The sequence below is a fragment of the Somniosus microcephalus genome, chromosome 6 (assembly GCF_052327205.1).
Source record: "Somniosus microcephalus isolate GS21.2 chromosome 6, FLI_Smic_1.0, whole genome shotgun sequence".
Lineage (NCBI taxonomy): Eukaryota > Metazoa > Chordata > Chondrichthyes > Squaliformes > Somniosidae > Somniosus > Somniosus microcephalus.
In genome coordinates, this window is record NC_140992.1 from 201,174,014 (window position 1) to 201,191,973 (window position 17,960).

At 44.2% G+C, this 17,960-nt stretch overlaps 2 protein-coding genes across 2 annotated transcripts in view; one reads left to right on the plus strand and one right to left on the minus strand.

Moving 5' to 3' along the window:
* The window catches only part of pla2g15 (phospholipase A2, group XV), a 58,285-nt gene extending 45,883 nt beyond the window's left edge, over positions 1 to 12,402 (plus strand). The window contains exons 4-6 of the mRNA XM_085991198.1: positions 3,707 to 3,805; positions 6,302 to 6,526; positions 8,720 to 12,402. Coding sequence (XP_085847324.1) covers positions 3,707 to 3,805; positions 6,302 to 6,526; positions 8,720 to 9,240 — 845 coding nt within the window. The 3' untranslated portion in view covers positions 9,241 to 12,402. The remainder of the gene's footprint in view (positions 1 to 3,706; positions 3,806 to 6,301; positions 6,527 to 8,719) is intronic.
* The window catches only part of usb1 (U6 snRNA biogenesis 1), a 58,220-nt gene continuing 42,180 nt past the window's right edge, over positions 1,921 to 17,960 (minus strand). The window contains exon 7 of the mRNA XM_085991200.1: positions 1,921 to 2,320. Coding sequence (XP_085847326.1) covers positions 2,315 to 2,320 — 6 coding nt within the window. The 3' untranslated portion in view covers positions 1,921 to 2,314. The remainder of the gene's footprint in view (positions 2,321 to 17,960) is intronic.

Genomic DNA, 17,960 nt, shown 5'->3' on the forward strand with positions numbered 1-17,960 from the left:
ATCTTCTTTACCCAGATATTGGTGAGAATGTGGAACCTGCTACCACAGGGAGTGGTTGAGACGAATCGTATAGATGCGTATGAGGGAGAAGGGAACAGAGGGTTATGCTGATAGGGTTAGCTGAGGAAGGATGGGTGAAGGCTCGAGTGGAGCATAAACATTGGTTCACCTAGCCTGTTTCTGTGCTGTAAATTCTATGTAACATGTCCTGGTTTTTCTTTTGTTCCAGTAATTGGTGGTTGCTGGTTTGTGCAATGCCCGTCACAGAGCAAGACCGCTTGTGGGTTTGGTGGATTTGAGGTTTACAGCAGCACGAATACAGTGTGGTTCCTAGTCTGCAGAAATCAATTACTAGGAACTGTCACCATTTAAGCATTCTTCTGCCTTGCAGCAAGTTTCATGTACCTGAGATGAATGCTGTCCGTTAGTGGCTCCTTTTTCTACTCAAAATAGTTTGAAAGAATTGGGATTAATACTCCTATTGAGTATGCGAGTGAGACAGCATTGATCTTTGTGGAGACTGTGCTGATCTCTTTTTATAGAGGAAATTGGCTGGGAGTAATTATTGAAACTGATATTGTGATGGAGCTCAATCAACATCAATGCGCTCGTGCATGCACACCCTCGCATTAGCGTTCACACACGTGCACGCACAACCTCGTACACACACATGCTTGCGCACACATCAGAAATGGGAAGCCGTGAACTGCTCAAATGATAATCACCTCTTCCCCACCTCCCCCGCCCCCCCCCCCCCCCCCCAAATCCCGGTTGAGGAAGATTTTGTCCAACACACACTTCCCACAAGCAAGAAACTGAGGCCCAATGGAAAAATACAGATGTAAAAGAACACGCAATGAGCAAGATTTCAACCCCCTACCTCCCCGGCCTGCCACCAACCCCCCACGCCCCGATGGTTATATTTCCTATTTAAATCCATCGGCTGACTGCCAAACATCATCGCCAATAATTAAAATCTGAAAGAATGAGACTCCACACTTGTAAAAGTACATTTTCAGGGCCAGAGAAGTTGTTTGATGGTAATTAAGACTTATCACGCCATTGAAAATTCACTTGAATGGACAAGTGTTTAGTATCTAGCAAGTACTACAACGTCACGCCCTTCATGTGTTTGAATGCCGAGTCTCTCGGCGAGGTACCAGTGTAGCAAAGCTCGTGGAGGAGCAGGTTAAATCGGGCAGTAACTTCAGATTCCTGCATTTAACTGTGCATGTATGGACTCCGGAAGTTGCTGTCCGATTTACTTCATAATAACGGTGAGCACTGATAGCCTCATCATTATTGTTACCGCAAAATCCGGTCCATTGTTTTATTTCACTGTTCTTTCCCCTCCGCACCAGATTCAAAAGACTAATGTGCAGAAAAAAAAGTACTTCAGAACATCAGACAATACAAGGTACAGGGTCTCTTCCCATATCCCCCATTATATTGGTATAAAAACACTCAGAAGATCAGGCAGTATCTGTAGAGAGAAAAACAGTTAAGGCTTCCGGTCGATGGCCTTGTTTTATTGTATTGGTACTTGATACTGGTAGAGATGTAGGTTTGCAGAGAGTGAATTATTTTGGGATCCAGAAAAACCATTTGTGAGGGAGAGTTCAAGACAATATGCACTTTCATCAGTCAACACAAGCAGAAACTACCTGAAATAAACTAATAAATGTAGTGGACTTTGCACCATATGTGAGTGATTGAGTGTACAAAGGGCTTAAGTACAGGGCATGGAACTTCCGCTGGGTTGCACTGGTCAATTCAGCCAAACCAGTGCAAAATACATCCACGCAAATCGAGTTTCTGTGATCTTTTGCGCTGGTTTTTGATGTAAGCCCCCAAAGTGTGGACTAAGTGATATACAAAGTCGACAACACTGGCTTGTTATAAGAAAGACAGACCCAATAATTGAAGTAAAAACGGTTTATTCAGGCCTGGGGAGCTATGGCTCTTGCGTCCCAACACAAGGCTCCAACTCCACCGAATCTCTTGAGGTTCACACAGTTATACAAAAATTAAGGCCCTGCCCTAAAGGCGGGGATAAGCTTATTAGCATATACAGAATTATAGTTAAATTGTAATTATAAAACCGTGACATTCCATTCTTCCAGTCGCTTACAAATCTCACATTCCGTTATCAGTTGGTCCTGTTACTTTTTCATGACCCAGGGGCCTCAACTTTATTACTTTACGATCGTCCATTTGCTGTTGTCAGATGGCTTGGTCTTTTTAAGTATTTCTCTAAGATAGTAGATCTTTCCAAAGCGGGCAATCCGCAGACTTTCTGTCTCTCTCTCTTAAATTATTTCTACAGAGCAAAAACACTTTAGTTAGTTAAAAGAATAGAACCCTATTGAGCTTCACACTTAACAAACCCTTAAGTGCAAAGGTGTCGACTCGCGTGGCCGAACCCATATATCTCTCCCTCTTTCTAAGGGGTTGTTTTGACAGTTTTAATCTCTCAGCAGTTACCCCGTAGTCCTGTTTAAACCTTATCTGGGTTTATACAACTTTTACAGACTTCTATTGTTCAACTCGGAGCACGAATTAACCTATTCCCTCCATTTTGTATATTGGTGTTACAGATGAATCCTGGTTTGTTTTTCCTTATTAAATCCAATTTTTAATATCTTCATTTTAAAAACATCGCATTAGAAGCCGGCCCTGCCCATAAAACTGGCCACTCCACCAATTCAAATTAATCACCATGGCGAGTTTCCGCACATTGTGCCCATTTGTGGCCCTTTGAGGAGGCTCTTAAATTTGAGCTGGTTTTTGGGGGCAAGGACATGAATAGGCACCTTATAAGAAACTGACTACTGTACACCAATGTAACTAGTAAATGATTCTGTCTTGTTTTTTTAGTCATTTTCAGTTATTTAAAAACCAGGTTACTCACAGGTAGGTGGTGGACTAGACATTCTGATTAAAATGCTTATTTTTTGTGATAAACCCATTTTCAGCCGTATTAATCCAACAGCACCAAGTTACCACTCTTAAATATATTCAGGAATATTTTTAATGCTAAAATTTAATTTTTTTAAATTACGTTCTAAAACACTGTCCGATTGTGCTGGCTCATGGCAGATTTTACGATCAGCGATATGCAAATGTGAGTGGAAACTTGAGCAAAAAATTCATTTCACAAAGCTGGTGCAATTTTGAGCGCAGTTTGTGCGCTATCGCCGATTACACCCAAAGTGGAAACTCTTGGCCCAGAAGTTACTGCCACAAAGGCTTCGCTCTTAAAGTTCTGTGCCTAGCAACTTTATTTGTCCCTAATCTATAGATAAGGTATACGTTGAGTACTTATGCTGCTGACCTCTGCTCTTTGACCCTGGATTCCTGCCAATAGCAGTGGATGCACAAAAACCATGTCTTCTGGAAATTTATCTTCACCAGGGAGCTGGCACGATCTTCACGGTGAGGAGCACCATCAGCTCTTTGATACTGATTGAAATAAACCTGGTCCAACCCTGCCATGCCCTGTGTCTTCCACAATTCGTTTCTTGTCATCTTGATTTCACTGAGTTTCTGCTTTGTTGGAGAAAGGCCCAATGAAGGGTTGGAGTTAAGTGGGAAAAATGCACTAGAGTCACTACAGACTGGCAAGGCACTTTGTTCTTTTCAGCTCGGCCAAAGCCAACGAGTAACTGTGACCTTATCTATCACTGTTTTTGTCCTGTTTCTACAGGGATTTACTTCTATACTTTGGTGAAATACCTGGTGGCCTGGGGCTATTTGAGAGACGAAGATGTCCGTGGTGCTCCATATGACTGGCGCCGAGCACCCAGTAAGTGCAGTCTAAGCAAAAAAAGGTGGCGTCTCAGGTTATTGGTGTCTGGAAGGAGGGGCGAGTTTCTTTTTATGGCTAAGTCTGAAAAAAGAGCATTAGATGTGCTGCAGGTTGGTGCCTGTGATTAGGCCCAGGTTTACAACTGTGATTTGTCCAGACCGTATGTGCTCTGCCTTGGCTGGGTCCTCGAGGAAGGGGCTGAGTGAAGGCAGGCACTTGTCTACAGGAAGGGAGAGACAGTGAGACATCCTGGGTGGTCTTTGTGTACTGGAAGAGATCTGGGAACAGGTTGCCTGCTTCATTAGGTATGTGGTGCAGGGAGACCGAGAGAGAAAACAGCAAGAGAAGAAAAATTAGGACATAATTTTTTTAAACTCCAAATTGATCAGCATCTGTTTCTGTAAGTTAGTCTCTCCCTAAAGACCCCTCTGTTGCAGTGAGCTTAAGTCAACATGAGATCGAATGAGAGAGGGTCAGCAGAACCTGCTGAATGGAAGGAGCTTGTCTTGAGCATCATTGTCCTCATGAGCGACTGGGGAGCAGAGAGATCTGGCCCATGCACAGCAGCTACTGAGGAACTCCTCCCATTGGCTGACCTTTGAACCAGGCTAACACGATGGTAAGGTCTCCACCTATAGAATGTTTTACAGATTCCTTTTGAGTAACGTTTGTAGCTGAAAATTATTTTTTAAGTAAAGCTGTAATTTCCAGCTTGAGTTTGGCTATTTGAGTGGAGGCAGCAAGCCCTTTGCTTCCAAAAAAATAAATTTTAAATAGCTTTCATTTTTATATTTTTCAGTTACAAATGTTGTTCAAAACAAATAGAACGTTGTAATTGTGGAGACGTTTCCATTCTGTTTGCATGATTCAAGGTCCGCGTTCTGTCCAAACCACCTAAGATCGGAGACTATGGTCACGCGCTTCCTGTGGCTGTTCTGCATCTGTGTTATACGTGGGCCAGAATTTAAGCTTGTTTTATACAGAGGTGGAGGTTGATTATGTCTATTTTCCAAAAAATTATTTACAGTATTTTATAGGGTGAGATTCAGTGTTCCTTCAGTTCAGCGTGTCCTGCTGACCCTCTCTCTTTCCCCCCCCCCCCCCCCAACCAAACCCCGGTCTGCTCTTTGCACTACCCTGGTTCGCTCTGTGGTCTGCAGCGCCCCCCCCCCCCCCCCAGTGATAGACCTGACAATATGTTCATTGCACCAGCCTACATGTGAGGGGGCAATCCCTATGCACAGCTCTCAATCTTACAGAAACCAAGGCCATGGCCCTTGTGCAACACTGCAAGCGCTGCTCTGTTTTTCATTCCTTTAAGAAAAATTGTACCATGGTCCCAACTCCTACCTGTCCCAATGACAGCTGACACTATTCCAGCAATGGCTTCTCTTCTTTCCCCCCCCCCCCCCCCCCCAACCTCCAGAGTCCCCTGAGGATTCATCTTCAGCTCCCCTCCTCTTACTTGCTGCCCCTTGGTGACAATCTGCAGGCATAAGGTCATTTTCCAAATGTAGAACAGGGCATCCTCAGTATACCTCTCCTCCACTTCCCCTGACCCCATGACTCAGCTGTGTTGTTAGACTGCCTTTCTGACATCAAGGTATGGATGAGTCGAGCTTTCCTCCAACTGACCATCAGAGGACTGAAGCCATCATTTCCCACTCATAAATTCCATTCTCTTCCCCCCCCCGCCCACCCCAGCCAGACACTCGAGCTAAACTCGCTGTGCAAGACTGCTTATTCCACATCCACACCATCACCTGCCTCTCGCCCTACCTCAGCCCACCACTGTTGAAATCCTTATCCTCACTTTTGTCATCTCTAGTTTGCTAATGTCTTCTTTTGGTCCTCCTGTTCAAAATTCAGCCAGCCACAACCTGTCCCACAATGGGTTGAATTTAAAGTCCTCCTCTTCAAGGCCTTGCACCTCTCCTCCCCCTGGCCTCCTCCAGCCTTGTGTGCTTCCTGTGGTCCTTCAACTCAGGCAGGAATACACTAAATGCCAGTCTTCGTTCCACCATTGTTGAAAGACCCTTTGGCTGCCTTGACCCTGCCCTCTGGAACTTTCTTTTCTCTTTGCACTTTAAAAAAAATCTTCTCAACTCCTCTTTCTGGCCAAGCTTTCAGTGACCTTCCTAACTCCCACCATGGCTCAATATTCCACTCCTTTTATCTATATTTTTTTCCTCCCCCCCCCCCCCCCAATCCCTGCAATAAAGCTCCAAATGGGATGTGTCCTACGTTCACGGTGCTATATAAATGTTGGTATGGATTTGTGTTGGTGTATTTTTATAGACAGGTGGAGCTAACTTAGCGTTTTCAACAGTAACAATTTCTGTTTAACATTACCGCAGTAAAGATTCTTTTATTTAAAAAAAAAAAAAGCACGTTGTTGTACATCATTTCAGTTGGGCCATGTGGGAGGAAAATGTAAATCTTATTTTGTTCTTGAACAGGGCAGTGAGTTCTTTCCATTGTCTTTATCTCCAGATGAAAATACCCAATTTTTCAAGGATCTACAGAAGATGATTGAATCCATGTACGAACAGTATGGTAGTCCCATTGTCCTGATAGCGCACAGTATGGGAAATCTCTACACACTCTACTTCCTCAACCATCGACCCCAGGAGTGGAAAGACAAGTACATTAAATCCTACATTGCGCTGGGGGCTCCTTGGGGAGGTGTGTCGAAGACTTTGCGAGTGTTGGCAACAGGTTGGTCTAAGGGGCACGTCAAGCGCGAGAATGTAAAAACTCTAGGATGCTCTTCACTGACTGACGTAAATGAAACGTGCATGTGGTTGTGTTACTTTCATTTGCGATTATGCTAAAACATTACATAATGGGAAGAATGACGGCACAGTGCGTTGGTGCATAAAGCACTATGGCAGAGATGTAGGATGCGGGTCCCATCTGGTCAGATCATCAGTGGAGGAATTGAGTACCCAGGCTTCTCGCAAGGAGGGTTTGAAATGGGTGGTCTCCCTTGTACCACGTGTGCTCCAAGGTTAGGCGGCCAGTAACAGATATGCGTGGTGGGAAATTGGAATCATAGCTGAAGGTGAACAGTCACTTTGTAGCCAGAAGGAACTGTGGAATTCATTTAGTGCCAATTCCCTTTCGTTCTGGGCAGACCTACCCCACCCCCGCCGCCTTATGACTGGACCTGCTTCAGGTGTGTGTCTGTCACTAAGTGTTCATCAACAGAATTACCCCCAGCTGATGTCCCCTTTATTTGCTTCACTCGCAAGTGATCAGAGGGCAGCCTAACTGGAGTCACCTGGTAACTGGCTTCTGGCTGAGGCTGAAAAGTACCTCAACTTGAGGCCTTGCATTTTACTGGCTAGTCAGTGATCCTCTGCTTTACTTCTGGAGTCACTGAGGTGGCAGCATTTTAGAATCCTAAAGCAACATAGCACATACTTGGTGGACCCACCTGAGCAGGAAATGCAGTGGAAGCCCAGGAGTTCTTGGTAAAACTGGGTCAATACATCCATAATATCCGGGACATGTTCACGGTGCCAGACTGTCTAGACCGTGTAGGTCTAGACCGTCTAGGCCTTTCCCAGTAGCCCTTAAAAATTTATTTATTTATCTAATTATCATGCCATTTGGCAGGGAGCTGACATGACAAGTGTAGATGTCCTCCTATTTTTAGCAGGCTACAATAAAGAGACCCTTCAGTTTAACATCAGTGCCCCTTCAAAGCTATAAAAGATATTAAAAAGGACCCTGCGATCTCTCTATAGTTAGATGAGTAAGGCAATGGAACTGTCCTAGAAGAAAGTAACCATAGCAGCCATTGAAAGAAATGTAGTTGTTTTGAGTAATCTATGTTGGAGTGCCTGCACAAATGGCCACGGACTGGATGTGAAGGAGCACGAGTTCAACTGAGTTCCCAATCTCGGTTGGGCTGCTGAGTGAAGCGAGAGTCAGCCGGGGAGTCCTGGTTACACAGTAGCTGGCTAGGAATCCGTTGGCAGTGGCCTCGGAGTAAGTGTTATGCGCTCCACTGTCTTGGCTGCAGGAAATGTGTGGCTCAGAAAGATTAGCAAAAGGGAGAAAATGTGGGAAATGAATGCTACTTAACCTTTCCTACAGAAAAGGGAAAGAAAATAGCTGATGTGAAATAATTAGAGATTCAAAAGGAAACTATTGTGCCGTTTATCTTTACCCATTCCATTTCAAATCCCCTGTTACCTTCACTGGTTAGTAGGTCATGACTTCATGCCTCCAGCATCCCAAACAGCTATGTCCTGGTTTTGGTAGTGGCTCCAAAGGGTGGTAGCTAATGGAGACTGGGCTCATTCCTACAGGGGCAGCTAGGAAACTGGAAGGTGAATCGCTTGGATCATCAATTTAAAATTGTCATTGAGTGGTTATGAGAATTTTCCTTATGCAGAGAGTTGTTGGAGCATGGAATGCTCTGCCACAGGGAATAGTTGAGCCAGAGTCCATTGTATCTTCCAAGAGAAGAATAAGTAAGCATTTGAATCAGAAGAAGATTATGGAGAGAATAGAGCAGTGGGATTAGCTAGGCATAGCTCTAACAAACAGCCAGCACAGACACAATGGGCCTCAAGGTCTCATTCTATGTTGTAAACTTCTATCGTTCTATTTTATGTTCAAGGGGATTTTGATTTTTTTTTTTTAAACATTATTTTCAGCCCTTTTACTCAGAGTGGTTAGAATGTGTAACATAGTGGTTGAGGCAAAAGGCATAGATGCATTTAAGGGGAAGCAAGATAACATGAGGGAGAAAGGAATAGAAGGGTATGCTGATAGGGTGAGATGAAGTAAGGTCGGAGAAGGCTCCTATGGAACATAAACACTGGCATAGAGTAGTTGGGCCAAAAGGCCTGTTTCTGAGCACTAAAGTTGAGGTTTAAACGCTGTTTATCCTTCTAGGAGACAATGATCGAATTCCTGTCATCAGCCCACTGAAGATCCGTGAACAGCAGCGGTCTGCGGTCTCCACCAGTTGGCTACTCCCTTACAACAACACCTGGTCAATGGACAAAATATTCATCACCACACCAACATACAATTATACCATGAAGGACTACCACAAATTCTACCAGGACATCAACTTTGAAGACGGCTGGATCATTCGGCAAGACACTGAATCACTGGTGTATAACCTGACTGCCCCCAGGGTACCAATACACTGCCTATATGGAACCGGAGTACAAACACCCGAGTCCTTTAATTACGATGTCTTTCCTGACCAGGAACCCAAAGTGCTCTATGGTAAGGGCGATGGGACGGTCAACCTAGTGAGTGCTCTTCAGTGCCAACAATGGGCAGGGAAGCAGAAAGGCAAAGTCTATATGAAGGAACTGCCATCAAATGAACATATAGATATGCTGTCCAACTTCTCCACAATATCCTACATCAAAAAGGTCCTATTTGATTTGCCTCCACTATGAATTCACAGAGTATCCTGTAAATGACAGAACGTGTTTTTTTTTTGTTGAGTCTCGACACATTTTTATGGTGATCTGAGGCAGAGCGTTGACTGTGAATTCTGTGTAATGAATCTATTTAACAATGATTGATATCTAGCTTTATTGGAGCATGAGCTGTGTAACAATCCAACTAATTTCCTTTCTCTAACCGATGAGCTGTAGGCAAGTAGCGAAGCCCTCATTCTTGTGTCACTCTGGACAGTGTACGTATAATCCTAACAGATGCTAAGTAATCTCTCTCTTCCACATTTCAATGGTAATGGTGAGTCTTTCCAGTTTTGACCTGGCATTGGGTAGGAACAGGAGTCAGCCATTCAGTCCCTCGAGCCTGTTCTGCTATTCAGTGAGATCATGGCTGATCTATATCTTAACTGAAGCAGACAACATGTAGAGTAACAATTCCCGATTAACCCCATCAAATTTAATCATTTGTTCCCCATGACTCAGCCTTTTGCGGGGTGGGGGGGCAGGGAGGTGATTGCAGCAATAATTCATCATGAATATAGTTTGACAAATTATACAATTTATTCTTTGCAACTACTTAAGGACTACATTCTGACTCTGCCCATCACTTCCTGGAAGATGGGTTCAGATGCAGCCCCAACAGATTGTTGCTGAACCCTCTAACCTAGTGAAGGCCCGAAGTGAGATAAACATCAGCAGTCTCCGCTCCTTATAGGGCATGAGTTCAGTGCAGAAAACCTCTGTCAATTTGGCACCAATCCCATGTGAATCAACAAGTGCAGAGTGAGAAGTAGTGTTACATTTGTGTGCTTTTGTTAAACTGGGGTTAAGATACATTGGCAAGGGAAATGTAGGTGAGCAGTTCAGTGCATCTGACTCCTGTTATCGCTGATAGGACAATGGAGGACGTGCTGAGCAAAAGCAATGCTAAGGATGACATTCAACCCATTGAAGCTGATCCCTCGAGTACCCTAAACCCCTCATCTTAGCATCCGACTGTATTTTGAATGCCCCTATGTATTTGCCTCTATTACCTTGTTTGACAGATTATGCCAAACATTGATCAGTCTGGGTACAGAAGGTCTTCCTAACTCCTAATTTTGAACTTTCCAATAATTTGAACGCGCTCCCTCTGGACCCATTTTGAGGTTTTTAAAATTCGCTTATGGGATGTGGGTGTCGCTGGCAAGGCCAGCATTTATTGCCCATCCCTAGTTGCCCTTGAGAAGGTGGTGGTGAGCCACCGCCTTGAACCTCTGCAGTCCATATGGTGAAGGTACTCCCACAGTGCGGTTAGGTAGGGAGTTCCAGGATTTTGACCCAGCAACGATGAAGGATCGGCAATATACTTTTAAGTCAGGATGGTGTGTGACTTGGAGGTGGTGGTGTTCCCACGCGCCTGCTGCCCTTGTCCTGCTAGAAGAGGTTGTGGGTTTGGGAGGTGCTGCAGTGCAGCTTGTAGATGGTACACACAGTTGACACTGTTCAAAATGGAGGGGAAAATATTCCATTTCACCACAGCTGAAGTCCCTTGATTTCTGAGGGAAATTTCACTAATGGTTACAAAAATCAAAAACCTTGTCCTTTTGGCCTTTAGTTTTTGTGATTAGAGTTGTTTAACTTTTTTTGACTTCCAGCCAAGAATATTAGAGTAGGGTTGTGCAATATCTTCCAGTTTGTGCTAGATATCGATGAATAATTTAACTGTTTATTTCTGTGCCTTCACTGTATTGAGGTAATCCTACATGATTGCCTATGACAACGGTCTAGATATTTAGATCTAGATGGGTTTATACTTATGATGACAAGGTAACAGGGATGTGACTTCAGGAGAGGAAGGCACCAGTAAAGTGACATTTAGACTGGGAGAGAACTAACACGATTGGCTCATGTATATATTTGTGAAAAAGGTAAAATAAGAGTAGCATTAAACATGTTGCACATCCTTAATTTTGAGATGGAGGGACATTGTGAAAGGGTATTGATTGCTCCATTTGCTTTTGGCCAGGTTGAGCAATTTGCATTACCAAAGCTCCTTCCTTTCTTTCCCCTGCCCCCACCACACTGAGAATTGGAGAGCGTCGTCGCAGAAAGATTTGTAAGGAGAGTTGCCAAAGTCCAGAATAGGACAAGGACTGAGATCCTGGCTTCAGCTTTGATGGTTTCTTTGCTCCCAATGACAATTCATTGAAAACTGTAACTAATGCACCTACATCAGAGGAGATGGGGGTGAGGGGACAGATGTAGTTCATTTAAACAGCCTTTGGTGTCTAGTTTACATTTTCAAAAGTTTCCAGACAATTCAAAACCTAGACTGGCGTCGACTCTCTATGAAAGTTTGTTACAAGTGTTGACTGTTTCATAAGTAGAGTACAATATTGGAGTTGTATATTTTAATATTTAGTACAATAGGATTGTAAATGTAGTGGCAAATATTTGGTCGGTGGATTTGACCAGTGATTTCTTATGGATATGAATATTTTCTTAATGCGGTTATATTTTTGATATGTGGCACATTCCTCATGGTGGCAAGTCTGGGTGCAGCTATAAAGCGGGCTACCATGGATATAAACTATTTCCACAATCGCTGGTTTCCTTGTCCTCAATTCTGGTCATGTGATTCCTGAAATCTTCCAGGTTGCACCACTGTCACAAATCAGTTATCAGGAGTACAGTCATCTGTTTTACAATCAATGGGCAGCTCAGCAGCACTCCATTCCCTACCTGCTGTTCCCGATGACTGCTGTGCTGCAAGGGGTGTGGGAAATGTCAGAGGCACATCACTGAGGATAACCTCTGAGTGCCTCATGATGAGAACAGAATGGGCAGAGACTTGGGAGCAGGTTGGTGTGTGTGGTTGGGGAGATAAGGGGAGGTGGGAAACTAAATATTTATTACTTCGTGCTGCCAAGATTTGACGGTTGGCTTGGTGTCTCAGTCTGTAAGGCTGGTCACTATTCTGTTTTAATGCTGTTGCCTGTGCCTTTACAGTTACATACCCAGCTTTTGTTGCTGACATTGTGCTGGCAATATCTAATGTCTACTTATGGTGAAATACTTGTTGACAAATGCCAATATTGCTTCACTGAAACCACTGCTTTTGTTTCTACTAGAGTGTTCTATTTTTCACTGGATAATAAACTTGACTTAACAGCCTGAGGGCTGGTAGACTGGTGTGTGTTTGTGCTCGGATTCTGATTTTTTGCAGTAACATCCGAGAGCGGTTGGGGTTGGGGGGGAGAAGAGATCTATAGGTGGGAGTGGCAACAAAACATGGTTCCTGTTTCCCAGGCCTGAAAGTACCTGTGCCTATGATAGCAAGGCTGCGGCCAGTGAGACTAGCAACTGTATCCACGGACCAGCACGGGGAGTTCTGCTCCTGTTGTCTTTTGCTTTCCACCAGCCAGTCGCTCATTTCTTGGTATTCATGACTCGAGCAAAAAGTTAAGCATGTTTTCCATGACTTTTTGAGCCTTGAAGTGGTCTCAGATTAGCAGTTACACCAGCTAAGCACCTCCCCAACTGAGACTAAATGGTCCCAAAATTGCACAGGCCTTCTACTTCACTCTGCTGGGAGTGCAGTGGAAGACCCCAGAAATTGGCCAGGTTCTGGGTATGGGGGCAGACAGGGAGATGGGAGGCCTTGTCTGGAGCAGAAACTCCATCCACCCCATACTTTGGTCATCTGCATCAGAGGAGGGTGGGGACTCCCTAACCTGTTAGTTCCCACTTCCCTAACCTTAGTGGGACCTGGCCTAATGTTGGAGGCCAGTGTACCCAGTGAGAGAAAACCTAATGGCCTCCAGAAGTGTGCCCATCGCAAGGGAGGACCAGGCCAGGGGAGTGGCCTGGAATCAAAGAACTGGTAGATTTTAAAAATAAACTTATTGGCATCCTTGCAAAGGGGAACAAAAATCATTTTTTGGTGGTTGGGGGGAACAACCAGGTACCCCCACACCAGCCAACCCCAGGAACCAGACTATGGGCTGGCAGGGTTTTTTTATATTCATGCATGGAATCTGGGTGTCGCTGGCAAGGCCAGCATTTATTGCCCATCTCTAATTGCCCTCAAAGGTGGTGGTGGTGGTGAGCTGCTGCCTTGAACCGCTGCAGTCCGTGTGGAAGTTCCACAAGTTTGACCAAAGCCAATGAAGGAACAGTGATATATTTCCCAGTCAGGATGGTGTGTGGCTTGGAGAGGAATTTGCACGTGGTGGAGTTCCCATGCACCTGCTGCTCTTGTCCTTCTAACCAGTAGAGGTCACTGGTTTGGGAGGTGCTGTCAAAGAAGCCTTGGTGAGTTGCTGCAGTGAATCTTGTAGATGGTACACACTGCAGCCAGTGCAGGGAGTGAAAGGTTCCAAGGTGCACCTATCGTGCTGCCTGGCCTGTGAATGAGGTGCCCTCATATTGATGCTGTATCGTCTGGCATGGTCAGCACTGGAAGGCAACACAACCTATGCCATTTTGGAACCAACCCCTGCTACTGCCAGTGTCTACATCTTTGGCTGAATTTGCTACTTCTAAACAGATTTTCTAATCCAATTCTTCACTATCTACAGAACAAGAGGTTCAGAATGGCTTCTACAATCTTTTTTTCCTCTCTTCCCCAGCCACGTTCAATGATGAGCTGTCAAATTGGATGAAATAATTTACCCGCAGCTCTGAAAGGTTTGTGCCTCCCAAAGCCTGAATGAGTAATATTTTTTAAATTCTATGTAATTCTCTGGTTTCTTTCGTTTTGTTCTCATCCAACAGTTTTTATGTAAAGTGAACCGTAGGCACAGAAATATCACACCCTATAATGGAAAACACTTGAGGTTGCTACGTAGGGGTTAATAAAGCATTTACAGGAATCCTCATCAACTGTCCCACCATATGAGCTCAACCATACCTTGCTGTTTGGAATTTAACTCAGCTCATGGGGAAGAGTTTCAATTTTGCCTCTCTCTCTCTCTTTCTTCACCTTAAGGCACTGACTCATATCGAAGTACATTTCCAGTACCTTATCCAAGTAGGCATGCATAAGCCTAGCAAGTGAAAGGCAGCAGCATATTTAATAATGAAGGGTCTCAGCCAAGCATGATCCAATCCACACACAAGAACACACTTTCCAGGACTCATTGAATATCCATCAGGAGCAAGAGACCTCGCTAATATTTCCCCTCCTTAGGCCAGTGTAACTACGGCCAATTACATCAAGCTAACTACTGGTGTTTGTTGACGTACTTTATCCACCTCCTTCACTGGTCGCCGTCTCCAACTGAGCCAGAGTGTTCACAATCTGCGGCCTGAAGTGGAACTTCAGCCCCCATATCCTCTTTCACAAAGACTGCCTACTTACACCTCTAATATTGCCTGTCTGCTGCTACCTCAGCCCATCTGCCACTGAAACCCTCATCTATGCTTTTGTTATTTCCAGGCTCGACTATTCCAATGATCTACTAACTGACCTCCCATCTTGCACCCTGCGTAAACTTGAGCTCATCCAAAACTCTGCTGCCCATAGCCTGACTCGTACCAAGACCCACTCCCCCATTAACACCGAAACTTTAAAATTCTCATTGTGTTCAAATCCCTCCATGGTTTCATCCCTCCCTATTTCTGTAACCTCCTGCAGCCCTCCTTCAACTCTAGGCTCTTATGCATCCCCCCACCCCACCATTGGCAGCTATGCCTTCAGCCATCGAGGCTCTAACTTCTGCTCCTTTAAGACCCTCCTATGCTTTTAATCACCCATCTCAATATCCTAAAATCTCATTTGGTTCAGTGTTAAATTTGTTGGCTGATTATGCTAATGTGAAACACCTTGGGACATTTACCTACATTACCAGTGCTACATAAATGCAAGTTCTATCAGCCAATGGATATACAGAAAGATATTTATTGGACATCTTCTTAATATGACATGACCGAAATCCAAGTTTAATAATAAATTGTGGTTGTGTGCCAAGTTTATTTTCTCTATCTCAGACATAACAATTTCACTCCCCTTCACCCGGCACCTTCCTGTGCAAGCGCAGGAGATGCAACATATGCCCTAATACCTCCCCCCTTCTCACTGTCCAGGGCTCTAAACACCCCTTCCAGGTGAAACAGCAATTTACTTGTACTTCTTGCAATTTAATACACTGTATTCGCTGCTCACGATGTGGTCTCCTACGTTAGGGAGACCAAACGCAGATCGGGTGACCGCTTTGCGGAACACCTCTGTTCAGTCCGTTAGGGGGCCCCCGCGCTATGTCACTTCAATTCACCGCTCCACTCCCACTCAGACCTCACTGTCCTCAACCTCTTGCACTGTTCCACGGAAGCTCAGCGTAAGCTCGAGGAACAGCACCTCACCTTTCGATTAGGCACTCTACACCCCTCTGGACTCAACATAGAGTTCAACAATTTCAGATCATAACCTCGGCCCCTATCACATTTTCTTTTTTTTTTCTTCCCTCCCACATGGCAGCTGTCCTTCATTCTGCCAGCGCAATTCACACCCTATCTAGAGCCATCCTTTGTTCCTTAACCTGCCCCATTACCACCTCCTCTCGCCTTGAATATCTCTTAATGTCTCTCTATCACTGACCTTCCCTTTTGTTCTTTCATCCCCTCCCCCTTTTCCCAGCCCCTAAACCTGCTTTCCATGTCCTGCTTTTTTCCAGTTCTGACAAAAGATCATCGACCTGAAACGGTAACTCTGTTTCTCTCTCTCCCCGGCCTGCTAAGTTTTTCCAATGTTTTCTGTTATTACTGCATCTCAGTTCCTCTTCGCCAGATCACAGAATGCTCTGCTACTCAGGAGATACAGCCAGTACAAGCTTATGAAATATTTCCCATTAATCTCTGGCGATGTTCTTGAAGCAATTTTACAGTCGGAGCTTGCATGGTTCAGGCGGTGCTAATGTAGGAAATGCAGCAGCCAATTTGCACACAACAATGTCCCACAAACAGCAATGTGATCATGGCCAGATCATCTATTTTAGTGATGTTGGTTGAGGGGTAAATATTGACCAGGACACCTGGGAGAACTGCCCTGCTCTTCTTGGGATAGTGCCATGGGATCCTTTACATCCACCCGAGAGGGCAGAGGGGGCTGAGGTTTAATGTCTCACCTGAAAGATGGCACTCTTACTCCAGTGCAGTACTGAGGGAATGCATCAGCCTAGATTTTGTCCTAGAGTCCCTGGAGTGAGGCTTGAACCCATAACCTTCTGACTCAAGAAGTGAGAGTACTACCTCTATAGCCTAGAGTTTTCAACTGACCATTTTTGAGATGGCAGCAACTCCAAAAGGCCAGTTAATTGACTAAAATGCAACCCAATGGCTAGTTGAACTGAATGCTAAAGATTGACATACTCGTGGTATGTGCATTTTGTTTTTTCCACACATTTTTCTACATTAAAACAGGAAGATGCTGCCAAGAGGTCCCCACAACTGTACAAGTAAACTCAGCTGCAACCATGTGATCTCATCTCCTGTTGATTTCATTAAAATGACCCATTCACCATCACCATTCAAGTCTGTCACTGTGCTCAGCATTACCAACCAGAGAAAAACAAAAAATTAATAAATCTGATCAATATTTTGGCACAGTACCAATACTCGAGCTCTCACCATTGCCAGAGGCAGAAACACCATTAAGATAACTAAAATTTCTACTAAAACCATCTTCTCTCAAGGAAATATTTGTGGAGATCAAGTTACTTCACATGCCTAGATGACAAGCATCAGAATATTCCCCACAATCATGGAAATGAGACCTGGTAGCTGCAATCAAGAGATCTTTGTCGGTTCAGGGTTCAATTTAAAAAAAAAATTCTTGGAATGTGGGTGTTGCTGGCAAGGCTGGGATTTATTGCCCATCCCTAGCTGGCCTGAAAAGGTGGCGGTGAGCGGTTTGCTACAACTGGGTAGCTTTCTAGGCCACTTCAGAGGGCAATTAAGAGTCGACCATGTTAGAGTGGGACTCAATTATACTCACGTTTTCTGGATTATTAGTCCGTGCCTCTGGATTACTAGCCCAATCACATACCCACTATAGTACGATTATCCATCACACTGCTCTGTGATATACAGTAATAAACACACCAGCAGTGATACATTTGCTTTATGTACATCATGTGGTAATTTTGATATATGTAATTACCTGGATTTGTTTTCAATCTAACCGCACTTCCCCAGTTTTCACCGACTTCCTCTTAACAGCCATCAATCTATCTCGTTTAAATGATTCTCATTAGCTTCCTCAACTTTCATCACAAATTTCATTGGCCCGGAATTTGCAGTCAACGGCGAAGCGACAGCGCTCGCCATTGACCTCGAAGTTGCCCACAAAGATCTAGTGATCTCTTGTAGCATGAGTTTCAGCACTCCTGCCCTTTGTTTGAATCTGTCGCCAAATCAAGTGTATATCCAGTGTCCAGCATCAGTGATGTCATCAAGCAGGCTAAGCAGCCAATCACATTGCATAATTTTTTTTACAGACAACAAACCAGGAAGTAAAATGCACAGATTCTGGTTTACTTCTTATAAATATGAGCGCAAAATAAAGATTGCGACATACTCATACAATTAAGCTAAAATATCAAAAACATTAAAACTTTTTTTTTTTAAACCATGTAATTCTTAATTATATTAATGGAAAAATTTGACATTCCACAAATATAAAATTAGTTTTTCGGGGCCAGAACGGTTGTTCAGCAGTCAAAATACCGTTAAAAACC